Source organism: Scyliorhinus canicula, chromosome 3 (assembly GCF_902713615.1).
Source record: "Scyliorhinus canicula chromosome 3, sScyCan1.1, whole genome shotgun sequence".
NCBI classification, from domain to species: domain Eukaryota; kingdom Metazoa; phylum Chordata; class Chondrichthyes; order Carcharhiniformes; family Scyliorhinidae; genus Scyliorhinus; species Scyliorhinus canicula.
In genome coordinates this window covers 255,316,856-255,344,052 of record NC_052148.1, presented here as the reverse complement: position 1 = coordinate 255,344,052, position 27,197 = coordinate 255,316,856, and the positions used below count along the sequence as shown (strand labels likewise).

The window sequence follows — 27,197 nt, the reverse complement described above, 5'->3', positions numbered from 1 at the left end:
GTGACTGAGTGATATGTATTGGCCAAATAACCAGGGGTAGTTCTTCTTCAATGGGAGTTTTTACATCCACATGGGCTGGCAGCTTGGACTTTGATTTACTGCCTTATCTGCATCGATCTTGATTTTTACCACCCAGTTTATGTCGAGGAGCAAGTGATACCTGAATTGGCTTGCTAAATGGTCCTTACATTAACCAGCTCGGTTTTAATTTTGAAACTTTGATTAAGAGACAGTCTCTCCCTTGATTCTGATTCTACCTTTGCAAATGTCCATGCCCTTCAGTGTCCAGTGGGGACCACAGGGTCAGGGGGGCTTTATTGACCCTTTTAATCACTTTCTAATTTGATATTTTTAAGTGTCAATTGATCTTTATTTTTGTTTGGGCTCTGCCGCTATAAGGAGTGGCCTCTTTTGATTTGCCCCTTAATATTTTTACTTTAGTTTAACTGATTGAACTTCAATAGAGTTCACATGTCCGCGCTTAGCATGGACAGCTGCCAATATTGGGCAAATAAAATTGTGCGAACACCATTAATCAATTAAAAAGGTGTCGCTTAAAATGTATTAATTGAGCCAATTAGTTTTGGCAGTTCAATTCATTCTTATCCTGTTCTTCTGGCAGTTTTCCATCTCGTAAGACAATAGTTTGCACCTTGGTGGTCAACTCTGTGTTAAACTTGGCATGGTGTTATTTAGGACTCCCACTCTGTCATACCAGGCTCTGACACATGGTGGCAGTGTCAGGACTCTCACTCTGCCATACCAGGCTCTGACACATGGTGGCAGTGTCAGGACTCTCACTCTGCCATACCAGGCTCTGAAACATGGTGGCAGTGGACTGAGAAGGTGCAAGATTCAGTGGTTTATGTTTCCTCCGGCCTCTCTTTTTGGTCAGCTGAACTTTCCGTTTCTCCTTGCCTCTCTCCTTGTTCGTCTGAACAGTCAACCTCCAGATGTCATGGCCATTGGCGATCATCTCAGAGCTGTCTTTTTAAAAATTTATTTACGGGATGTGGGCATCGCTGGTCAAGCCAGCGTTTATTGCCCATCCCTAGTTGCCCTTCAGAAGGTGGTGGTGAGTTGCCTTCTCGAACCGCTGCAGCCCCTGAGGTGTAGGTACACCCACTATGCTGTTAGGGAAGATGTTGCCCCAGTGACAGTGAAGGTGTGGTGATATATTTCCAAGTCAGGGTGGTGATTGACTTGGAGGGGAACCTCCAGGGGTGGGGTTCCCAGGTATCTGCTGCTCTTGTCCTTCTAGATAGTAGTGTTTGTGGGTTTGGAATGTACTAAGGAGCCTTGCTGAGTTACTGCAGTGAATCCTGTAAATGGTACACAAGGCTGTGACTTCTTCAGTGGTGGAGGGATTGAATGTTTGTGGATGGGAAGCAATCAAGCGGGGCTGCTTTGTCCTGGATGGTGATGAGCTTCTTGAGTGTTGTTGGAGCTGCACTCATCCAGGCAAATGGAGAGTACAGTAGTCCCCCGTTATAACGCGGGCGTTGGGGTCCAAGAGAGCCACCCGCGTTGCATCCGAGCCGCGGATATCCATGATGGGGGTTTTTTGGCTCTGCAACTTTTTTTTTGGACCGGAAGCATTGGATAAAACCTTCGATCAGAGTTCTGATAAGAACTTACTTTAGTTGACTGCAGAATTATTACATTATGCTACCATAAGTTAAATATAAGTTAAAGTAAGAAAGTAGCACTTCTAAATTTATTTAAAAATCTATGCATGCGCTTCCCATTGTGAGTCTACGGGGGGCGGGGGGAGAGATCAGATCCCCGTAGACTCACAATGGGAAGCGCATGCATAGATTTTTAAATAAATTTAGAAGTGCTACTTTCTTACTTTAACTTACATTATGCTACCATAAGTTAAATATAAGTTAAAGTAAGAAAGTAGCACTTCTAAATTTATTTAAAAATCTATGCATGCGCTTCCCATTGTGAGTCTACGGGGGGCGGGGGGAGAGATCAGATCCCCGTAGACTCACAATGGGAAGCGCATGCATAGATTTTAAAATAAATTTAGAAGTGCTACTTTCTTACTTTAACTTATATTTAACTTATGGTAGCATAATGTAATAATTCTGCAGTCAACTAAAGTAAGTTCTTATCAGAACTCTGATCAAAGGTTTTATCCAATGCTTCCGGTCCAAAAAAACAGTTGCAGAGCCAATATGCAGCAGTGGCTGCAGGTTTGATTGCTATAATAAACTGACAGCATCAATTTCTCCTGGTACTTGGAACTATATGAATAGAATCTGCATAACCCACCACCTAGTTCCCTTAGTTCATATTAGGAAACCCACAGAAACTTACCAGGAACGCTGCTCCTCTCTCACTGAATCTCCCTCCAATCAGCCGGCAGTGTCAATTTCAGCGGCCGGCTCACTTTGATCCGGAGAGGGAAGCTGACAGTTGGGGTCCATAAGCCCCCCCGCCGTATATCGCGAACCGCGGTATTGCGGAGCGCGGTATAACGGGGGACTACTGTATTCCATTACACTCCTGACTTGTGCCTTGAAGGTGGTGGACAGGCTTTGGGGGGGTCAGCAGATGAGTTACTCACTTTAGAATTCCTAGCCTTTGACCTGTCCTGGTAGCCACAGTATTAATGTGGCTAGTCTAGTTCAGTTTCTGATCAATGGTAATACCCAGGATGTTGATTGTGGAGAATTCAGTGATGGTAATGCCATTGAATGCCAAGTGGCGGTAGTTAGATCCTCTCTTGTAGGAGATGGTCATTGCCTGGCACTTGCGTGGCGTGAATGTAACTTGGCCCTTGTCAGCCCGAAGCCTGGATATTGGCCAGGTCTTTCTGCATTTGGACATGGACTGCTTCAGTGTCTGAGGAGTCACGACTGGTGCTGAACATTGCGCAGTCATCCGCAAACATCCCCCCTTCTGACCATATGTGTCAATGTCCACCATCCTCATATCTCACTTACTGGTCTCTTTGTTTGGCCATCCAGCAGGTTGTGACACAGTGGCAAGTTCACCATATAGAAGGTTCTTGGGTATACAGCCTTCATCCATCTGCTGAATTTGGCCAAACCATCAGCGGCATTGTTGCCCGAGTAATGAGTATGCCATGCTGGAATTAGCCTGCTTGAAGATGGTGACCTGTTCTTGCCAAAAGTTGCCGAGAATACATCGGAGTTAGTGAAGATTGAAACTGTTCTTTCCTGCCAACCTTGCCCTGTCCTTACCATTTAAAACTCTCAGATTACAGCCAAAATTGGGTCTTTAAGACGTTTCAATCAGGCGTTAGCACTGCACTTAAGTGTGATTGTGGTACTGATGGTAAAACATAAAAGGAGATTGTTGTATTTGTTGGAGGTCAAACATCTCTGTTTCAGGACATCACTGCAGGAGTTTCTCAGCTAGTGTTGTTATGGGCCAGGGTTTAGAGAACCCCAAAGTGTATCATGGAGTTCATCTGACCCACACCTTTTAATAGATTGTGGTATGGGGAGCACACGGCCCACTTTACAGGTGTGGTACAGCAGAAATGGAAAAGTATTTTTTAAAGCAAAACAATGTTTTTCTATGAACTCAAGTTAACCTTTTTAAAACAAACAGTGAACATCTTAGCAACCATTAAATAAAATACAAGCCCCAAAGAATACAACACTAAGTAATCCATAAGCTGTCCTTTTATGATCCAGAAGACTTTTTAAAAAACCCTTTAAACAGAAGCACATCAGGTTAAAGTCACTACTGAGAGCAGTTATTAGTTTTAAATCACCAAAGGATCGATTTACAGTCTTTGTATTACAGAGAGAGAGACTCATACGCCTTCTGGCTGTGACTGTAGCTATCCAGCTCTGAAAATAAAACTAAAACACACCCTGCAGCAAACAGCCTAAAATGAAAATAAAAAGCTGACAGACAGCCCAGCTCCACCCCCACTCTGACATCACTGAGAAACACTCATTTCTTAAAGGTACATTTCTTAAACACCTATTTCTTAAAGGTACTCTCACATGACAGTGTCTTAGACGCAACCATCTGCAGTTGCTTCATTAATGAGCTTCCTTCGATCATAAGGAGTGGGGGTTTTCGCTGATGATTGCACAATGTTCAGCACATTTTTCAACTCTTCAGATACTGAAGCTGTCTGTGTCCAAATGCAGCAAGATTTGGACAATGTTCATCTTGGGGCTGACAAAGGCAAGTAACATTTTAAAAAACATTTTAGAGTACCCAATTATTTTTTTCCAATTAAGGTGCAATTTAGCATGGCCAATCCACCTACTCTGCACATCTTTGGGTTGTGGGGGTGAGAGCCATGGAGAAACGGGGAGAATTTGCAAACCCCACATGGACAGTGACCTGGGGCCGGAATTGAATCCGGGTCCTCAGCGCCATGAAGAAGTAGTGCTAACCACTGTGTCACCGTGCCGCCCAGCAGTAATATTCTAGCCACACTGGTGCCAGGCACTGACCATCTCCAACAAGAGACAATCTAACCATCTTCCCTTGACATTCAATGGTATTACCATCACTGAACCCCCCACTATTAATGTCCTGGGGCTTACCATTGACAAGAAACTTAACTGGAGTAACCATGTAAATACTTTGGCTACAAGAGCAGGTCAAAGGTGAGGAATCCTGCTGTGAATCGCTCACCTCCTGACTCCCCAAAGCCTGATCAGCACTTGCAAGTCAGGAGTGCGATGGAATACTCCAACAACACTCAAGAAGCTCGACACCATCCAGCTGCTTAATTGACACGCCATCCACAAACATTCACTCCCTCCTCCACCAACAAGCAGTAGCAGCAGTGTGTGCCATCTATAAGATTCACTGCAAGAATTCACCAAGGCTCCTTCGACAGCACCTTCCAAACTCTCAACCAGCACTAGCTACAAGGACATGGACACCAACATAGAGGAACATCACGACTTGTAAGTCCCCATCCAAACCACTCACCATCCTGACCTGGAAATATAGCGCCGTTCCTTCACTGTCACTGAGTCAAAATCCTGGAACTCCCTTCCTAACAGCAATGTGGGTGTACCTACACCACATGGACAGCAGCAGTTCAAGATAGCAGCTCACCACCACCTTCTCGAGAACAATTGGGGTAGGGCAATAAATGCTGGCCTAGGTAGCGACTACCTAGGCAGCAGTGGGCGGGAAGGTGGGAGGATGAGCATCCACCCTCCCATGGGAAATATGCCCATCGGGGGTACATAAGATTCAGTCCATCATGTTGTGAGATCATCAGACCCAGCCTGCACAGGTTCACCGACTGCTGACTGATTATTCAGGCAGGTTTTGGCCTTCATGTTTTTACATCAAAGAACAAACTGGCAACAATCCGGTCTGGAGAGTGGACAGGGTGACATCAGTCCAGTTTTAATAGCCCAGATTTTTTTGTGCAAATGTCAACAAAACTTTCCATCATTTGCTGTCATTACTCTGCACATCAATTGTGGGAGTTCAGGCATGCATCGAGTTACATGAGGATGCAGAAGCTGCTGCCAGTGAGTGTACGCTCCTCCATCGAAGGCTCTGTAGACGCTGCCATAAAGTGCAATCTCTCTTGGATTCTGGATATGGTGAGAATGTCCACTCCACACTGTTAATCATGTTGTAAAAATCTCTGAAAATAAACTGCACATTGTTGAATGAGCTGTTACTGGGTTCGGAACAATCTCCTAACTTCATTATTACTGCGGAACGCCCCCACTGAAGCTAATTTTATATCTGTGGGCTCTCAAATTTCTCCACAACCATAAACAGAAGTGTACATTTTCCGAACATTAAGATTTTTTTAACTGTCTATCTGTTAGTCTAACTTCAGATCTTAATTACGTTGCACGTTTATTTTCTTATCTGAAAAGTTAAGTTAAAGGATTTTTAGGTGTTATGGAGATGGTCTGGTTTGCGGTGAGTGAATATTGACTGCTAAGCTGCCTGCTGCTGCAAGCCAAGGAATCTCCCTTTCTGGGTGGCTACCTTTGAGGTCAGCAGCAAGAACCCTCGGCCCTTTAGGCCATTATCAAGCCAGGAGGGGCAAAGTGTAAGGTCGTGCAGTTACTTTTATGGTGACAGCGTCCAACAATTCCCTTAAAGCCCCGCTGCTGTGTACCCCCGACGGGCATATTTCCCATGGGAGGGTGGATGCTCATCCTCCCACCTTCCCGCCCACTGCTGCCTAGGTAGTCGCTACCTAGGCCAGCATTTATTGCCCTACCCCAATTGTTCTCGCGAAGGTGGTGGTGAGCTGCTACCTTGAACCTAACAACCCACATTGCTGTTAGGAAGGGAGTTCCAGGATTTTGAAAACTGATGCTGTATAATTACCTTTTCCAGTAGAGTTGACTTCCACAATGAGATGGGCACACCAAGATTAATCAGTCTAATGGGCGATGGTAAAGAAGTTCCAGTAGAAACAGTGTGGATGGGGGGCCAGCGATTCAAAGCCGGACAGTGCCCCTTTTCTGTGCTGCTGCTTGTAGATGGCAAAACGGGAAATTGAGGTTTGCAGCTCCACACGGCAATGTTACTGATTCCACCAGCTAGAGATTCATGTCACATAACTCCCATCTCTCTACATCGACTTTGACAAAGGAAGTGCATATTTCATTTGTGTCCCTGAGATGGTTAAATATCCCAGCCATGAAGAATAGAAAGGAAGGTTGCTAGGTGCTTTGTCCTCGCAGACTAATAGACTCTAGTCGATCAGCCTGGGTTCTGAAATGGCCTTTGTGTAGTTTTCTTTTAATTTGCTCTCTGAAGCCAAAAGATGGACCGTTAGAGTCTCTACAGAGATAATGAGGTGTTAGCCAAATAGCTTCTATGGTTCAGGGTTTCAGATATGACTTCCACCATTTCGGAAGGGTCTTTGTCTAGGTTTTAAAATTTTAGGAATACCTGTTATGTAAAAATATACAGTGTGAGGTCTTAGTTCCGTCAATAATATAAGGATAGATTTTGTGCATTTGCACTCCCTGGGTGAAATTCTCCCAAAGGGAGACAAACAGCCGATGCCGGAGTGAAACCCGGAGTGTTTCACTCCGGCGTCGGAGGCCGCTCCTCGCCCCCTATTCTCCCCCCCCCCCCCCCCCCCCCCCCCACCCCCCCCCCCCCCCCCCCCCGGGGGGCTAGGAGCGGCGGCGCGTGAATTTCGCGCGCCGGGCCTTGACGCTAGCGTCAAAGCGGCGCGGCCGGAATGATGCGCCCGGCGGCGCCTAAGTGACGTCACCCGCGCATGTGCAGGTTGGCAGGTGCCAACCCGCGCATGCGCGGTTGCCGTCTTCCCCTCCGCTGCCCCGCAAGACATGGCGGCTTGATCTTGTGGGGCGGCGGAGGGAAAAGATTGCGTCTTTCAGAGACGCCGGCCCGACGATCGGTGGGCACCGATCGCGGGCCAGACCCCTCCTGAGCACGCCCCTGGTGCTCGGTCCTCCCTCCGCCCCCCACAAGCCCCACATGCAGCGGTCGCGCGATTTTCACGCCGGCAGCGACCAGGTGTGGTTGGTGCCGGCGTGAACCGGTCGGGTTCTGCAGGCCGCTCGGCCCATCCGGGCCGGAGAATCGGCGGTCGCCGTTAGAAATGGCGAGCGCCGATTCTCCGAGCGGCCTGTCGCAAAACGCGACACGCCATTTGGGGGGGGGGGGGGGGTGTGTGTGTGGGAGAATCGGGTGGGGGTGCCAGGGCAGCGGGACGTGATTCGCCCGGCATTCCCGCGATTCTCCCACCCGGCGTGGGGGGTCGGAGAATCGTGCCCCCTATGTTTCCCACCATTTGGGAATTTGGATCTGAGGTCATTGAGCTCCCACCTGCATTAGAGCAGGTGACTCTTCATCAAGAAAATACATTCATAAATTTATCCTTATATTCAAGGATGCACATGTTTGAGCAAAGCAGCCAACGCAGATAGAATCTGATCCCTGTTTAATATTAATAGATTTCTTTGTTATTTTTATGTTTGATGTGGATATACTTTGGATTAAATGCAAATCGTATCCCTTCTAACAGATACATTTTCTCCTATGTCATATTTTGTATAGTGTGCCTGATTGATCTTTTTGTAAACACCTATGAGCTTTGATTTTGATGTTCTTGGTAAGTCCACAGGCTGTGAAAAAATAATGGCTTTGAATAATTAGCCCAAGTTATCCAAATCCAGTTGCTGCGAAATGTCACATCTCAATATTCTCTTTCCTCCCACTATTCAGTAACAGATAACCAAAAATGTGAGCTGAACTGCAGAGCCATTGGGTACAAGTTCTACGTGCGGCATGCCACTCAAGTCATAGATGGAACACCTTGCGAACCTGGCTCGTTGAATGTTTGTGTCAATGGACAGTGCAAGGTAAGCCTGCAAAGTCTCTGCTGGAATTGGACATTATCACAACCTCTTGTGTTTCATGGTGACAAAGGACAGTGCTGGCTGTCTTTCAGCAACCAAATTTGTGCTTTGAAGAGAGATCTGGAATTTTCTGTTGTCACGCTGCCACTGTAACTCCAACGGAGTTCGGTGGAAACCCTGAGTAGTGAATGTAAACAGGTGCCGTGATCTTGCGCCCGCGTTCGCTGAGAGAGCATCGGCAATGTGGGCGCAAAATATTGCGAGTCTCGGAAAGGAAGGTCGGGAACCTAAATTCATTACAGTTAAATACAATGGGCGCGTTCTACCGTCTGAGTGCAACACTGCCAGTGAATCCTGGCAGAGGTGTCCCCCTGGCTTTCCGGGATTTACCCATGTCCCAGGAGGTATCAAAATCAGAATTCCGACCCAAACGGCCAAATGGAGTGCACAAACCTACTTGGCAAGCTTACCCGCCATCTACCAGCCTCGCCAACAAGGACACAGCCGGGTGGCTTTCAGCACTGGTCCAGACAAATGTGGACTAGGCAGAATGGTACCCGGGTTGGGGGGGGGAAGGGGGTTCCCAGTCCATCAGAGACCCCTGGGTGGCCAGGGATAGTGCAGAGTGCCTCCCTGGCCCTCCCTCTGAAACTTGGGCACCTTGGCACTGCCCAGCTGACCCTTGGCACTCCCACACTGGCACTGCCAAGTTGTCTGTGTGGCACTGCCAAGCTGGCAGGAGCACAGCCAGGGTGGTAGCACCAGGGTGGCTGGGTGTCAGGATGGCACTGCCAAGGGACAGGACCCGAGGGGGCCATGCCCATGAAGAGGGTGGGGAGGGTTTGAAGGTTGGGGGGTTGCAGGGTAGGTAAGTAAGAGCCTCTGGGAGGCTGGGGGTGTGATGGGTGGGGGTCCTTAGGGGGGCCTGTGAGGGGGCTTGGGGACCTGAAGAGGGCCCCCCCCCCCCAGGGACCCCATAACAGGGGTCCTCACTTGGGGGGGGGGGGGGGGGGGTAATTCCTATATGTGTGTCTGTGTGGGAGGGGGGGGGGGGACACTGGCCTTGGGTGGGGGGGGTGGGGGGGTGGGGGATGTGGGGGATCCAGAAGCTCACTTAAAGATTGGGGCACCAATTCACAATGGCAGCCCGATCGCAGGTCTCCAGTGCTGACAAGAATTCTAAACCTGAGGCAAAATCCACTGGGCCCAAAAAAGTGACTGTCATTGAATAGCAATGGGGAACTCGCCCACAGAGCTGCCGATAAACTCCCTGAAAAACCTGCCACAAATTAACCTCAAAATGTTTCTGTTAAATTCCGCTCAATTAACGGACTTTGTCAACCCACGTTGGGAATTCCCCCCTCACCGACATGATGTCATGTTGGCAACGTTTACAAGTGCTATTTAAAAACAGGAACCAGGCAAATGGAATCTGCCGGGGATGCTCAGGTAAGAACAAGGGGAGCGGGACATGCATGGGCAATACCCTGGCATGGCTCTCCTGGTGCTGCACCTGGTACTGGAAGCAGTGCCAGGGGTCAGTTGCAGGGCGTCAGGGGCAGTGCCAACGTGTTGGACGTCCCCTCTGGGAGCTCTATCGAGCGTGGGGGTGGGGTTGGGGTTCTCCTTATCTATTCGGGCGGGGCTCCCCCCCCCCCACCCCAAACTCTGGATTCTCAGCTGCCCCCCGGCCCCACCTTGCCAACATCGGGGCGTGGGCAATGTCTCCCCATTCTTTCTGCATAGAGTGCTGGAGTACCAGATGAGCAAAGACAGCTGGGCAACACGGTAGCACAGTGGTTAGCACAGTTGCTTCACAGCTCCAGGGTCTCAGATTTGATTCCCGGCTTGGGTCACTGTCTGTGTGGAGTCTGCCCGTTCTCCCCGTGTCTGCGTGGGTTTCCTCCGGGTGCTCTGGTTTCCTCCCACAGTCCAAAGATGTGCAGGTTACGTGGATTGGCCATGATAAATTGCCCCTTAGTGTTCAAAAAGGTTAGATGGGGATGGTGTGGGCTTAGGTGGGTTGGTCTTCCCGGTGCGGACTCGATGGGCCAAATGGCCGCCATCTGCACTGTAAATTCTATGTGTATGTCTATGACAGCTGTGCAGCCTGTGAGCTCCAGGTCGGTTTTCCCACCTCAGCCAGCATTCTGTACAGAGAATGGAAAATACCACCCAGGATGTCCATCGCATTCCGTCATAGCTATAATGACAGAGAGCGAACAAACATCTAAGCAATCAATATTCTCATTGTACGGGGTATCAAAAGCTCCCACTGTAGAAGGAGTCAGCTGATATGAAATACCTCTGAGTAATGGATGTCCAGGCAATGGAAGACTGTTGTGAAAAGTCTGTTAAAAAAATTCTTCTCAAGTGAATTTGTTGAATGTTCTGGAATGTTCTGAAGCCTATCACATTGGACAGTGGATTCACAGTTTGGTTGCCGAGGGAAGCAGTCTTGTTAATTGACTCCAGTAAGCCCAGATGCTACCTCGGAATAGAGGAAATATTTGCTTTCAGCGATTTTAGTCAACTTCTACCCTTATCTGGTAGCTGCCTGGCCATTCAATTAAGTTGTGGAGGTTCAATCAATACTAGAATGACTGGCAAATGAATGTAAAGGGGTTGAAACATATCATATATATATATAATTATTAATTTTAATCCTGGTGCACTAAGTGTTCATTTGTAATGCACATGTGTATAATGTACTGTCAGTTTTTGATTTTAATGCTGTGGACTTTATGTTTTGAGAAAACAGTTTTGTTTGCATGTACAATATACATCCTCTCTCCAGGTCTCGATAAGCAATGAAAATCTATTTTGCTGTGGAAATTAGAGGCGAAGATCAATGGAACTTTGGTCCCTGAATACGTTTGTTTACATGTGCGCAAAATGAATAACAAAATTCTGAGGTGTGAAGGTCGGGAAGTGAATAGAATTGCAGAAATAATGACACCGTCTGCTGTGTTAATCTCAGTAAGAAGTCTTACAACACCAGGTTAAAGTCCAACAGGTTTGTTTCAAACACGAGCTTTCGGAGCACGGCTCCTTCTTCAGGTGAATGGAAAGGCTTGTTCCAGAAATGTTTATATAGACACAGTCAGAGATGCCCCGGAATGCGAGCACCTGCAGGCAATCAAATCATCAAAGATGCAGAGAGAGAGGTAACTCCAGGTTAAAGAGGTGTGAATTGTCCCAAGCCAGTTCAGTCGGTAGGCCTCTGCAAGTCCAGGCTTGTTGATGGGGGCCGAATGTAATGCGACATGAATCCCAGATCCCGGTTGAGTCCGCATTCATGCGTGCGGAACTTAGCTATAAGTTTTTGCTCAGCAATTTTGCGTTGTCGCGTCTCCTGAAGGCCTCCTTGTAGAATGCTGACCCGGAGATCAGAGGCTGAATGTCCTTGACTGCTGAAGTGTTCCCCAACTGGAAGGGAACAGTCCTGCCTGTTGATAGTCGCACGATGCCCGTTTATTCGTTGTCGCAGTGTCTGCATGGTCTCGCCAATGTACCACGCTTCGGGACATCCTTTCCTGCAGCGTATGAGGTAGACTACATTGGTCGAGTCGCACGAGTATGCGCCGCGTACCTGGTGGGTGGTGTTTCCACGTGTAATGGTGGTGTCCATGTCGATGATCTGGCATGTCTTGCAGAGATTACCCTGGCAGGGTTTTGTGGTGTTGTGGTTGCTGTTCTGAAGGCTGGGTAATTTGCTGCAAACAATGGTTTGTTTGAGGTTGCGCGGTTGTTTGAAGGCCAGTAGTGGGGGTGTGGGGATGACCTTGGCAAGATGTCCATCCTCGCTGATGATGTGTTGGAGGCTGCGAAGAAGATGTCGTAGTTTCTCCGCCCCAGGAAAGTACTGGACGACGAAGGGTACTCTGTCAGTGGTGTCCCGTGTTTGTCTTCTGAGGAGGTCGGTGCGGTTTTTTGCTGTGGCGCGGTGGAACTGTCGATCAATGAGTCGAGCGCCATATCCCGTTCGTACGAGGGCATCTTTCAGCATCTGTAGGTGTCTGTTGCGCTCCTCCTTGTCTGAGCAGATCCTGTGTATACGGAGGGCTTGTCCATAGGGGATGGCTTCTTTAATGTGTTTCGGGTGAAAGCTGGAGAAGTGGAGCATCGTGAGATTATCTGTGGGCTTGCGGTAAAGCGAGGTGCTGAGGTGACCGTCCTTGATGGAGACGAGTGTGTCCAAGAATGGAACTGAATTTGGAGAATAGTCCATGGTGAGTTTGATGGTGGGATGGAACTTATTGATGTCATCGTGTAGTCGTTTCAGTGATGTCTCGCCGTGGGTCCAAAGGAAAAAAATGTCATCGATGTATCTGGTGTATAGCATCGGTTGAAAGTCCTGTGTGGTGAAGAAGTCCTGTTCAAACTTGTGCATGAAGATGTTGGCATATTGAGGTGCAAATTTGGTCCCCATGGCTGTTCCGTGCGTCTGGATGAAGAATTTGTTGTCGAAGGTGAAGACGTTGTGGTCTAGAATGAAACGGATGAGTTGCAGAATTGCGTCTGGAGATTGGCAGTTGTCGGTGTTGAGGACTGAAGCTGTTGCAGCAATGCCGTCGTCATGGGGGATGCTGGTGTAGAGTGCCGAGACATCCATTGTGACGAGGAATGTTCCTGGTTCAACTGGTCCATGGCTATACACCAGATACATCGATGACATTTTTTTCCTTTGGACCCACGGCGAGACATCACTGAAACGACTACACGATGACATCAATAAGTTCCATCCCACCATCAAACTCACCATGGACTATTCTCCAAATTCAGTTCCATTCTTGGACACACTCGTCTCCATCAAGGACGGTCACCTCAGCACCTCGCTTTACCGCAAGCCCACAGATAATCTCACGATGCTCCACTTCTCCAGCTTTCACCCGAAACACATTAAAGAAGCCATCCCCTATGGACAAGCCCTCCGTATACACAGGATCTGCTCAGACAAGGAGGAGCGCAACAGACACCTACAGATGCTGAAAGATGCCCTCGTACGAACGGGATATGGCGCTCGACTCATTGATCGACAGTTCCACCGCGCCACAGCAAAAAACCGCACCGACCTCCTCAGAAGACAAACACGGGACACCACTGACAGAGTACCCTTCGTCGTCCAGTACTTTCCTGGGGCGGAGAAACTACGACATCTTCTTCGCAGCCTCCAACACATCATCAGCGAGGATGGACATCTTGCCAAGGTCATCCCCACACCCCCACTACTGGCCTTCAAACAACCGCGCAACCTCAAACAAACCATTGTTTGCAGCAAATTACCCAGCCTTCAGAACAGCAACCACAACACCACAAAACCCTGCCAGGGTAATCTCTGCAAGACATGCCAGATCATCGACATGGACACCACCATTACACGTGGAAACACCACCCACCAGGTACGCGGCGCATACTCGTGCGACTCGACCAATGTAGTCTACCTCATACGCTGCAGGAAAGGATGTCCCGAAGCGTGGTACATTGGCGAGACCATGCAGACACTGCGACAACGAATAAACGGGCATCGTGCGACTATCAACAGGCAGGACTGTTCCCTTCCAGTTGGGGAACACTTCAGCAGTCAAGGACATTCAGCCTCTGATCTCCGGGTCAGCATTCTACAAGGAGGCCTTCAGGAGACGCGACAACGCAAAATTGCTGAGCAAAAACTTATAGCTAAGTTCCGCACGCATGAATGCGGACTCAACCGGGATCTGGGATTCATGTCGCATTACATTCGGCCCCCATCAACAAGCCTGGACTTGCAGAGGCCTACCGACTGAACTGGCTTGGGACAATTCACACCTCTTTAACCTGGAGTTACCTCTCTCTCTGCATCTTTGATGATTTGATTGCCTGCAGGTGCTCGCATTCCGGGGCATCTCTGACTGTGTCTATATAAACATTTCTGGAACAAGCCTTTCCATTCACCTGAAGAAGGAGCCGTGCTCCGAAAGCTCGTGTTTGAAACAAACCTGTTGGACTTTAACCTGGTGTTGTAAGACTTCTTACTGTGCTCACCCCAGTCCAACGCCGGCATCTCCACATCCGTGTTAATCTCAGACACCTCAGTAAGAATTGGGTTGCTGTGGGGTGAAAGAAATGGTGCTTCAGGGCAACAGGCCATTTACAGGTTACCACTCACCCCCACAGGAAACTGTCCAAATGTCAAATTAGTGTTCGATGCCTGCAAGGTGAGTGTCTGGCTTTTGCAATGCTGCCGTAGTTCTTTAAATCACTTAAATAAGCAGGTAGATCCAGATGTAACGAGCGGATGTGGTTTTCTTTGACGGCTATATGTTTTCTTGTTATCCGGAATTTACAGTTGGAAACAGCTGGTTAGTTGCTGACCATAATGCTGAGCAGACAGTGTAACGCATCACATTAATCTTCCAAAACTGGTTCACTTTTCAGTTGTTTAGTGCATTTGGGCTAATCTGTGATCTCAAGCTCGTCGGAGAGAGGCGCTCACTGGAAATGTGTTTCAGGAAATTGTGGGCTGCATGCCTGCATCATATTCCCACAAGGTGCTCCATGTGTGCACCTCTCCCCACTGAGTGGTGGATTGTGGAAGCAGCGTGTCCCCCCCCCCCCCCCCCCCCCCACCCCAGCCCTATCGTTCATGAGCAGAAAACAATCTCCACAGAATACTTTCCCCATTGCCCACACTCTTGTGTCTCACGGTGTCATCTATCGTAAATTGAAGAAAGAATCCGAGAACATTTTCAGGCTGGTTGCTTCTTCCCTGAATAAATCAAAACAAACAAAAACGTTATCATTTATTTTAATATGAAAATGTCACTGCAGTCCTCAAGGCTGTCTGCATGGTCAGGTACTATACTCCCTTGTACCAGAGGTTAGTCATTCCCAGTCGCAGGTTCTGTGGCATCTGGATGAGTATAGCTTTGAAGAGTCTTACAGCGGTTCCATTGAGTTCATATTTGCTCAAATCCTTGGTTTTCCTTTGCTGCTTTGACAGTAGTCCTAATAATGGAACACTTATCAAAAAGCAAATTGCCTGAGAATTCCGACAAACTTCTCTTTGTTTAGCAGTGATTAAGTTGTAGTTATCATGCGATACATTGCTCGGATACAAAACTGATTTGAATTAGGCAAAACTGGGGTAGCTGGGGTCCAAACCAGATAGAGATGGAAAAAAGTGAATACAACACAAGATAGAAAGGAAGGAAGTTTGGGGGGGAGGGGTGGGGGAGGGGAGAGAAAGAACAGACAAAAACCGCTGTCGATACAAGTTGATCCCAGAAGGATCAATTACCATTTCCGAGGGACTCCTATACTCCTGAGGGAAAATCGAAGAAAGATTTTATATTTTTGCTTTAAACCTGATTAAGATACTGGGCTCCCCAACTCGGAATCCTGTCTGTAGGATTTAGGAGGGGGCCAGATACCCATGCTGGGCATAGTTACAGGATTATTGCAAAAAGAACAAAGGGGAAACTATGAGACTATTTTTCACATGGAGGATATTTTGAACAGAGACTGAGACATTGGATTGAACAGGATAAATATTTGGAAAGGTTATGATGAAAGGGTCGGGCAGTTTGGCACCGTATCCTGTTCGATAGTATTTTGCACAATTCAAAATGTATTGTGTTTAGTGCAGCAAATGGTTTGCCATTGTTTGGCATGGGCACAGTTTTGGCAGAATAATATTTGGCACCGGAAAATAATTGCTATTTTTGGCACTGTGCAATATTTGGCACGGTCCACTTTTTATGACACTATATTTGACAAGGGGAGTTATTTCACAGCTTGAATATTTCACTCTGGAAGCGGAAGTTCATTTTATTTTTCTAAACCGCCAAGGAGCTGGGCCTCATGTTTAGTTTTTATTCCAATGTAAATGGTCTCTTTATTTTCACAACGGAATTTGTTTCTGTCTGAAGTGGATAATATGAGTCAGTGTCTAAGTAGTTTAATGATAATTTCTGTCTATCTGCTGTATTCAGAAATGCAGTCTAATAATTAGAGCAGCAAGTGTCTATATGTGCGCCAACAACATGGCAGGTAATCTAGTGGCCAGAACCTGTGTGTGATCTCATCAATGCTCCAAAAGTGTTGGAATGGAGGGCACCACCGATAATGCAATTGGAGCATATGGTTAGTGTTCCAGAAGGACTTCCCACCTTCATTTTTTGAAATTTCAACCTAAGGTTGAAGCCTCGTGCTTATCGGGGCATCCTTTCCACTTAGTTCATGCCCTCTGGCTGTCATTGGTTTTATATTGAAGACCCATTACATTTGGTACCCAAGGAAATGCCAGGCTTCACAGGAAGGCAGCCGCCCTCTCCTGGCTGTTGGTATCTAACATTCTGCCCACCTGATGCCTTCGAGCTCACACTAAGCACTAGAAATATTCAACTGAGCTCTCCTTGTATCATAATACAGTGTCAGCTCGTTCGGGTACAGGCATCCTGGGAGCCTAATGACTGTTTCAGCACTGTGATGGGACCACTGTGTCTTACATTTCAGTAGCAGCAGTAAAAATCAAGAATCTATTTTTGATCTGTGACATGCAGCCCATTCCGATGCTGAAAATCTCCCATCAAGTGTCACATTGTGTCATATTTAGCATGCTTTAACATGTTAAGATTGCCTTTTTACTCTCCTGACCACAATGGGGCAAAGGTCTACTTAGTCGGTATCACGCAGGAAGTCTTTGTTGTTCCGCGAATGTTAATCCCATGTATCACCAAGAGTTGCTGAGCTACCTTGAAGTCGCTGAAGAGTTTACTAGGCCTTATTTGTGCTTCAGTTATAATTAGGCGCTAATTTTCCTAATCCCTCGCTGCCAATTGGGAAGCCACATCTAAAGGGATCGTGGGACGGAAACAGGATTACAAGATTGTGGACCCAATTCTTTGGGTTTTGTTTCTTTAAAGGATAGCTTTTGGTAGGGATTATGGAATCAGGGAATTTATCCTTTTATCCTTCTGTATATTAAAAATAAAACCAATGGTATGTCACAGAAATGTAACAAATATCGCCAAGTCATTGACTTACAGAGTAGTTATTTCAAAGATTAGGCGAAGCAGAAATTAAAAGCTCCCTTCTTTTGAACAGTGTGATTTATAATGCTGAAGTAAATGATGCTATCTCAACAATCTGGCTAAAATGTTCCAGTTATTTATAACTTTACAGCACATAGCATAATGCCATCTAGTAGATGTCTGGATAAGAATGTCTAATGTTTACATTAGTGAATGAACCTCAAGGTAGATGCAAAGCACCTCACAATAAATATGTACAAAGGAAGCCATTTAGTCCATCATAATTCATATGTGTAGCAAATCCTCCTGTCTCCTCAGTGTAACTTGCCAGTCTGTCCTGAGTAAATTCAGAGATTTTAGCTGCAACTCTGTTCCACACATTAATCATTCTGTATGAAGAAAAAATTCCCAATAACATGTCTAAAGTTTCCTTTCACTCATTTGTATCTGTCTCCTCTTGTCCTATTTCCGAAATTTAAAGTAGTATCCTGAATTTACCTTTTCGACTTCCTGGTGTAATTACATCGTCATCCTTTCCGATGGCTCATTTCAAGGCTAAAAGAAGGGTTTTTTCTTCACAAAGTAGACCCATGATTCAAGGAATCGCACCGTCGATCTTCTTTGCACTGCTTCCAGTGCACTGAATGTTTCCCTTGTCCCTCAGTGACCAGAACTGGGCATAGTATTTAAAGAATGGTCCGACTGGAGCACAGTAGTTGGGTTACAACTCACTTAGACCTACATTGAATATATTGTACAGTACATGAGAATGGGCGAGAGCAGCAAGTTCACAAAATCTGGGAGGAGATTGATGGTGGTTGTGGCCTTTACACATGTAGATGCAGTGTAAAGGCACAAGAGATAAGGACGGATCTTTTTTCTTTGTTTCTAAATGTATGATGAAGACTTTCCAGACTTCAATTTCTTTCTGACATTCCGTGATGCCTTTGGTTTGCCAATATTCTTCGCAATTGCCTTAACTGCAGCACAATTTGCAGAAGAGAAGGACACCAAGTGGTGAGAGCAAAAAAGTTCTAATCTCAGCATGTTGGAGACGTTCCACTTAGAATGATAATGGGTGGGTGATGTAGCTTACTGCTGGTACCAAGTTTGAAAATCCAGGTGTTAACATGTGTTAACACCAGGTGTTAACATGTCACCCAGTCACTTTGGCAGTGTAGCCTCTGCTGTGCGGATGTGGGAAGGAAGGGTGACAATAAATGGAGGATACTTGCTGTGTGATAGCATCATGCCTACAAACAATTCCTTTTACAAATTCAGTCTAAAATAAACCCAACGCAGATCCCTGACAGCACTAGATGTCCTGACCACCTCCCTCCCAATGACAGACATTCTCATAGTAGCTGAATACTGCTTTTCCTGCAGATGGTTTTGGTACAAGTGATCCATGAAGTGCAATTATACTGTTGTCCTGCACTGTAAATGTGAATTTAGGGACAAGGCAAAAAGAGATTGTTTGTAATAAAAACAGGAAATGCTGGAAATGCGGTCAGAAAGAGAGAGAAACTGCCATGGGAGAAATAGAGATCAGGGGCGGCATTCTCCCCTACCCGGCGTGACGGAGGGTGCCGGCGTAGGGGAGTGGTGCCAACCACTCAGGGGTCGCGCCTCCCCAAAGGTGGGGAATTCTCCCCACCTTTGGAGGCCAGACCCGCGCCGGAGCGGTTGCCACCAGAAGACCGGTGCAAAAAACCGGCGCCCCCGGCAGCGGGGCTGGCCGAAAGGCTTTCGCAGGTCCGCGCATGCGCTGGCAGTGACATCAGCAGCAGCTGGCCGCTGACGTCACTGCCGGCGCATACGGGATGTGGAGTTTTCTTCCGCTTCCGCCATGGCGAAGGACGTGGCGGCCGCGTAGGAAAATAGTGCAGCCAGGGAACTGGCCCGGAGTCTGAGCGGGGGGCCCCGATCACGGGCCAGGCCACCAGGCCGGAGAATAATTAAGCCTCAATAAACAATGGCATCCCGCCGGCGCTGGCCGTTCTCCGAGGCGGGCGGGGGGATTTGAAGAATGCCGTTTTATGGCGGGTGGGAGAATTTTGAACATGGCGGGAGCGAGATTATTGGCGCCCCCAGGCGATTCTCCTACCCTGCGTGGGGTTGGAGAATTTCGCCCCAGGCATGCAATTCTCCCAAAAATGTGTGGTCTCCGTGTGAAAACGCAGAGCAATTCCCATGGCGTGGAATGGCACAATCCAGATCGCAATCCTCACACTTACACATTTTGTTTGGCGATTGGGGTGATTAACACTGTGAATGATGTGTGCAGGACCTGAACATGCCGGTAAGCTGGCTCCTCAGAGATCAGAGCCTCTTTTTAGAGGGTGTCCTGGTCTTAAGACAACCTTACAGAACGCATCTTCCCTGCAATCGCCTGAAAACCGCCCCCCACATCACTGTAATCAGCCACACACGCCCCCTACCTACTCCCCAGGTGAGTGACATCTTGCTGTGGGAAGGCCAAATGCATTCCCCCTTCGGGGTCCCCCTCAGGCTGCCCACCTCCCCTTCAGGCACCGCTTCAGGTCCCCCAGACCCTGGCAGAGTGGCAGAGGGCAGACAGGGCAGTTTCCAGCCATATCCCTGACCACCCGGGGATTTCAATGGCTTTTGAGCCTGCCAATGTGGTCATCATGTCTGGTCTCCATTTTTGGAGACCAGTAAGGATTCCCGCCGGCATCAGGCTGCGCCAGCGGGTGGGAGGATTGAAGGGGCCCAGAAAATTTGACTTAAAGCTGAATCTGAATGTGTTAATGGGGATTTAAATATACGGGCGTGAACCAGGTTACATCACCGACCGGGAGCAGGGAGAATCTCAAAATGAGTCCTCCCCCGGTGCAAATCACGTTATGGCACTCCCGGGAGAGTCCCCTGTTGTAAAGCAAAGTACGCCTGAGCGAACGGGGCCGGAGAATCGCCCTCTATGTTTCAGGTTTGCAACCTTTCATCAGGACTAGGAGAAGTTAAAAATGGAAAAGGATTTTACCAAGCGAAAAGAGAGAAGATAGTAAAAGGAATAAAAGGGAAGGTCAGTGATAGGCTGGGGGGAGGGAGGGCAGGAGGGATTAAATATGAAGAGGCTCCTTGGTGGAAGGCCATGCCAAAGATATGTCTGGAGGAGATGTGAATGGTGGAATGGCTGCCGTCCCAATGTAAAGTGAAGCAAACAAGAGAGAAATGAGAGAGGAAGAGAAACACAAACTGGCAGCAGAAGTTATGGTCTAAATTATTGAACTCAAGGTTGAGTTCAGAAAGGTGTAAAGTGCCCACTCGAAAGACGAGGCTCCTCGAGCTTTCATTGAGCTTCATTGGAACACTTTAGAAGGTGACAAATTCTTTGCTAAAACTAACTCTGCAGCCATTTTCGCCTGGTAAGCAGCCAGCAGCTTGAGAAAGCTTTGCACTTTTATTGTATGCCACCGATTTCCTCAATGCCGTCACCACTTTCAGAAGAAGCGACTCTGTTTGGAGTGACGCATTTCACAGAATTGTTACGCCACAGAAGGAAGCCATTCGGTCCATTGTGACTGCGCCGGCTTTCCAAATAATTATTATAACCTTGTGCCATTCTGACGCCTAATCTCCATACCTCTGCACATTGTTTCTATTCATCTAATACCCTCCAGAATTCCTCGACTGAACCTGTCTCCACCACATTTGCAGGCAGTGCATTCCTGACCCGAAACACTCGCTGTGTGAAAAAGTTTTTATTTCCACATCATGGGCACGATCCGCTGGCCGCGTCCCACCATAGGAAGGAGGTGAAAACATTGGGGACACTACAGAAAGGGTCTACAAGAATGTTTCCATGGATGAGAAATTTCTGTTGTCAGGATAGATGGGAGAGATTGGGACTGTTCTCCGTCGAGAGAAGGCTAAGAGGAGGTTTGATAGAGATGTTCAAAATTATGAGTGGACTGGACAAGGTAGATAGGGAGAAACTGTTCCCGCTCATAAAAGGATCAAGAATGAGAGGGCACAGATTTAAAGTGATATGCAGAAGAAGCAAATTTGGACGCGATCTTCCCAAAACGGAACAAGTTCCTCGAGCGAGTGTGTTTAGCCACATGGATCATGGCACTCCCGCGAAGTCCGCGCACAGCCCCGATTTTTACAATGGGATTCTACACTCACCGGAGCTCCCTGTTGTAGCAAGAGACCAAACAGGCGCCGAATGTGGCGACTAGAGGCTTTTCACAGTAACTTCATACTTGTGACAATAAAAGATTATTATTATTAGAGCGGGAATCCATTTTTAAATGCCAACCTGATCTCCGAGGCCCAGAAAGAATCCCCGACCTCTCACCCCCCCCCCCCCCCCCCATCCCGAACACAACTTGGGAGGGTCCCCTGGCTCCCCCCCCACACCCACCAACACCCATGGCGGGCAACCCTGGCGTGATCGCGGGTGCACAGAAAATGCCAGTGCCACTGCAAAGTGGCGGAGCCACCTGGGCACCTTGGCAGTGCCAGGCTGGCACCCAGGTGGCACTGCTTATCAACTCTGGACCCTTCTAGTGACATTTCTCCCCTGTTATCATAGTCTGGGTCACATCTACCTCCTTGGTAAAGACACATGCAAAGTATTCATTTAATACCTTAGCCGTGTCCCCTGTCTTCATGTGTAAATTTCCTTTTAGGCCTCTAATTGGTTCTACTCCTTTTACCACCCTTTTACTATTTAGATGTCTATTGAAGGCTTTGGATTCCCCTTTACACTGGCTGTCAGTCTTTTCTCATTATCAATCTTTGCTTCCCTAGTGTGATTTCTCACCTTCCCTCTGAACCTTCTGTATTCAGCTTGGCTCTTAATTGTATTTTCTACCGTCACCTGTCAAAAGCACATTTATTCTTCTTTATCATAATTTCAATCTCCTTTTTCATCCAGGGAGCTCTGGATCTGTTTCCCCAACCTTTCCCCTTTCAGGGAATGTATACGAACTGTGCCCGAGCCATTTCGTTTTTGAAGGTAGCCCATTGTTCAGCTACAGGTTTTCCTACCAACCTTTCATTCCACTCCATCCGTCCTAAATGTTCGTCCACTGACACCTCATGAGCGACTAAAAGGGGAAAGGACTGCAAGATTGTTGCGATCAATATTCCTTTGCTGTACTGCCAGGCTATTCCTGACCTGATCCTGGAGTGGGTTATCAACAGATTATCTCCCACCAGCCTTACCATCAAGGTTGCTATGGCATGTGGGTGCTTGAGATTCAGCCATAGCCTGTATTTCAATGAGGTAGCTTCCCACTGATCTCATAGACATCTGGGGCGGCGTCAATCCCGCCCCCGCGGTGTTCCGAATTCTTCGGCCCTCGATGGGCCGAAGTCCCGCCGCTGAAAGGCCTCTCCAGCCGGCGTGGTTTAAACCACCTACCTGACTAGCGGGATTGGCGGCGCGGGCGGGCTCCGGGGTCCTGGGGGGGGGGGGGGAGGCGCGGGGTGATCTGACCCTGGGCGGTGCCCCCACGGTGGCCTGGCCCGCGATCGGGGCCCACCGATCGGCGGGCGGGCCTGTGCCGTGGGGACACTCTTTTTCTTTCGCCTTCGCCTTCGCCATGGTCTTCACCATGGCGGAAGAGACCCCTTCCCCAGCGCATGCGCCGGTATGACGTCAGCAGCCGCTGACGCTCCGGCGCATGCGCGGACTTATGCCGACCGGCAAAGTCCTTTCGGCCCTGGCTGGCGTGGCGCCAAAGGCCATTCACGCCAGCCGGCGGAGTGGGAACCACTCCGGCGCAGTCCTAGCCCCTCAATGTGAGGGCTTGGCCCATTCTCCGCACCTTCGGGGCGGCCCGACGCCGGGAGTGGTTCACGCCACTCCGACACGCCGGGACCCCCCACCCCGCCGGGTAGGGGAGAATCCCGGCCCAGGTTTGTCATTGGCACAGGTTGCCAGCAGATGTAATATCAATATCATTAGCAATACCAAATCCTGGGAAATCTAGCCGTTCAGTATATCTTTTTTTGGTGAAAGGTTTCACCTGTTTTCGGCAGCTGCCAGGAATGTCCGGAAAATGAAATTGTTTGACTCAATTTACAGATGTATTTCAGATAACTTCAGGATGCAAGAGAGAGCACGAGGAAACCTCTTTCGGACCTTGTACTGCTTGCACTTTAACCGCTATTTGGCTTTAGTTGGAGTGCTGTGTACTTCTGATCTGGTATTAGAAAACAACCCATGGATTGGAGAGGATCTTGCATTCGACAAATAAGTTGAAAGCTTGGACTAGTTACTTATATTTTTTTTCTTAACATTTAGAGTACCCAATTCATTTTTTCCAATTAAGGGGCAATTTAGCGTGGCCAATCCACCTACCCTGCACATCTTTGGGTTGTGGGGGTGAAAGTCACTCAAACACGGGGAGAACGTGCAAACTCCACACGGACAGTGACCAAGAGGCGGGATCGAACCTGGGACCTCGGCGCCATGAGGCAGAGTGCTAACCACTGCGCCAGCGTGCTGCCCTCTGGTTACTTATTTTAAAGGGAGGATGCAGTAACCGAAAATCAGCAGTTGAGAAGCTGCAACTTGCATCTTTACAGAATTCTTCAAGAGCCAAAAGCTTAAACACCAATATACAGAAATATGTCACACATTCTACAAAATTATATAGCCTGCCTAGAGTGTGGTGAACAGGCGAAGTATAAATAGAAATGACTCAGGAGATGATGGGGTGTTATTATATCAGCATTGCTAAGATATAACTGGACAAGGAAAATTTATAGAGGTATTGTGTGATATTTCCCAGGCCTCGAGACTGACAAAATGGACTACCTTTGGGGTCAATTGCATTCTTACATCCTGAAATACCTGTGGGATCTTTAGTGCCACGGGTGAGTAGTAAGTGTTGGGTTGATGGGCAAAACCTTGTGGAATTGAATTTTGTACCATCACCTCGTAATTTGTAATGTTGGGAAAGCTGACCCTGCCAGTTTGATTCATAAAAGCACTTGGAATTGTCACCCCCCCCCGCATGTGACAACATAAAGGGTGCAAAATGAGCAACGGGCCACTGGAAATCTTCCCCCACACGTAAAACAAGCTCACTGTGATGAGGCCAATTTGTGTGGGGGCATATACAAATAATAGAAAAGAACTGACCTTACATCGGTCAGGAGGGCTGGCAAATTGTGATGCATGCACGCCAATCTGGTACTGCTGGTGTTGAACCAGGAGTGGATAATTGATTTGTTGTCTCCTTGTCATTGCCCAAACTATTTGATCCAGACAATTTATCTTTGGATCTAGTGCATTATTTCAGTAAATCACCAGTTTAGCTACGAAATAACCTGATAACTTGTAGATTTCAGTCTCCACCTTTGCACCTTTTTAACTTCAGCATCCTAGGTAGCTACACGTTTGTTACTTGAGGTGGATACGTTTAATAATATCAATCAACTCTACTTCGGGCATCTTAAGTTCGTGTTGACAGCAAGTTAAGATGTTTACGATCTGCCTGTACAACAATGCTGCCTGGTCAGTAAGTGAATGCATTTATCATTTAACTGCGGTTCAACTCTTGAAAAGTCTCTCCGTGCACAATGGTTCAAAACTTGCCCCTGGTTATCAAACTGTTCCCTCCTCTGCGGGTCCTGTCACTTTGAAGTGTGTAGAAAGCAGCTGGAACTTCGGAAGATGCTTTAATTTAAAACAGGCTGTGACATATCTTGAAAAATGGTTAAGTGTATGGAAGTATTCTTTAGAAATCAAGCATTGCCCGAGGGGATAGAAAAGAAGATGGATGATACCTTTTTTTTGAAGACAAAAGACTGTTCAACAAAGTTTAACAGAAGCTTGGCGCCTACCAGTGATCAGTACAACCTGTCCTTTAATAAATCACCTTGTGGTTTAATACTAATCCATGGAAATTATGTTACCTCATTTGATTTTTAAGGCAAACAAAGCTGAACATTGTACGGTAGATTGTAATGAATCTTTGTGCCTCATGGACACAGAAAAAAAACATTTCTTCTGGTCAACTTTGCTGAATGCTGTAATAAAACTACAAATTCTATTTTATAACCGCAAGTTAAATCACCCTGCTAAACTGAACATGACATGTTCGGCTTTGATCCACAACTGTGTCTATTTGTAGAAATAAATAAATAGGTTGTGCTCAGTCAGTGGTAAGTACCCCGATAAAAGGTGCTTCCTTTGTTGTAACCTGTGACGGGAAAAGAATGTCCCATTTTGATCACAGGTATAGATTTTGTAGTAACGATTAGTTACTGCCAGTCAAGAAACAACTAAATCTCATAAATTTTCACAACACTGGCCTCCAGAAAGATTGTGCAAAAAAAAACTAATCTTCAACCTGAACGAATGGTATTGAATAGAAAATAGGCACACTACAATCTAAAATTAACATTTAAAAAAATCCATTCATGGAATGTGTCCATCCCTAATTTCCCTTTAAATAAGTGGCTAGCTTAGCCATATTAAGAGGGCATTTAATAAATCTTATCACATTGCTCTGGACCTGGAGTCACATGTCGGTCAGACCGGGTAAGGATGGCAGATTTCTTTCCCAATAGGCATGAGTGAACCAAATGGGCTTTTACAACAATGGTCATTATTCGACATTTAATTGAAACAAATATTTTTTACAAATTTAGAATACCCCATTATTTTTTTCCCCAATTAAGGGGCAATTTAGCATGGCCAATCCATCTACCTGGCACATCTTTGGGTTTTGTGGGGGTGAAACCCACGCAGACATGGGGAGAATGTGCAAACTCCACACGGAAAGTGACCCAGGGCCAGGATTCGGACCCGGGTCCTCAGCGTCACAGTCCCAGTGCTAACCATTGCGCCACATGCTGCCCCATTGAAATAAATTTTAACAGACCTTTATTGAATTCAATTTCCATCACCTGCCATGGTGGGATTAGAATCCTGGGTCCCTGGATTACTAATCTAGTGACAATACCACTCTGGTATTGTCTCCCATTAATTTCATGGTAAAGGATTTGCAAGTTCCTTAATGAAAAGTGGTATAAAACTCACTAGTGAAGGTTATCTATTAACCTTGCTATCTGAAGCACTTATTCTTATCTTCCCAGGGCAAACATACCCACTTTCCACAGCAGCTCAGGGTGATCAGATCCTCAATAACATTTCATTATATTTTTATTGAATTTTGGCATAATTGGTTAAAATGCTTTGAACATCTTGATGTCCAATGTCTTGTTTATCAGTTCTGGGAATCCTGCATTGCATGCATTTGATACCCCAGGCCCATTAGATATTTTCCTACCTCTTTCTCCTTCAGGTAAATTCCTACCTCAGGTTTTCAAGTATATCCCTATCTTCACCCTATCATAAACAAAGAACAAAGAACAAAGAAAAGTACAGCACAGGAACAGGTTCTTCACACCTCCAAGCCTGTGTCGACCATGCTGCCCATCTCAACTAAAATCTTCTACACTTCCTGGGTCCGTATCCCTCTATTCCCATCCTATTCATGTATTTGTCAAGATGCCCCTTAAATATCACTATCGTCCCTGCTTCCACCACCTCCAGCAGCGAGTTCCAGGCACCCACTACCCTCTGTGTAAAAACCTTGACTTGTACATCTCCTCTAAACCTTGCCGCTCGCACCTTAAACCTATGCCCCCTAGTAATTGACCCCTTTATCCTGGGAAAAAGACTCTGACTATCCACTCTATCTATGCCCCGCATAACTTTGTAGATCTCTATCAGGTTGCCCCTCAACTTCCGTTGTTCCAGTGAGAACAAACCGAGTTTATTCAACCGCTCCTCATAGCTAATGCCCTCCATACCAGGCAACATCCTGGTAAATCTCTCCTGCACCCTCTCTAAAGCCTC

General features: G+C 47.1%; 1 protein-coding gene across 4 annotated transcripts in view; it reads left to right on the top strand.

Annotated features, from left to right (window-relative positions):
- The window catches only part of LOC119963457 (thrombospondin type-1 domain-containing protein 4-like), a 516,684-nt gene that overhangs the window by 108,073 nt on the left and 381,414 nt on the right, over positions 1-27,197 (top strand). For all 4 annotated transcript variants that reach the window (XR_005460109.1, XM_038792615.1, XM_038792613.1 and 1 more), the window contains one exon: positions 8,200-8,336. Coding sequence is in view for 3 of the 4 variants with exons in the window: in XM_038792615.1 (XP_038648543.1) it covers positions 8,200-8,336 (137 nt within the window). In the remaining variant the exon portion in view is untranslated. The remainder of the gene's footprint in view (positions 1-8,199; positions 8,337-27,197) is intronic.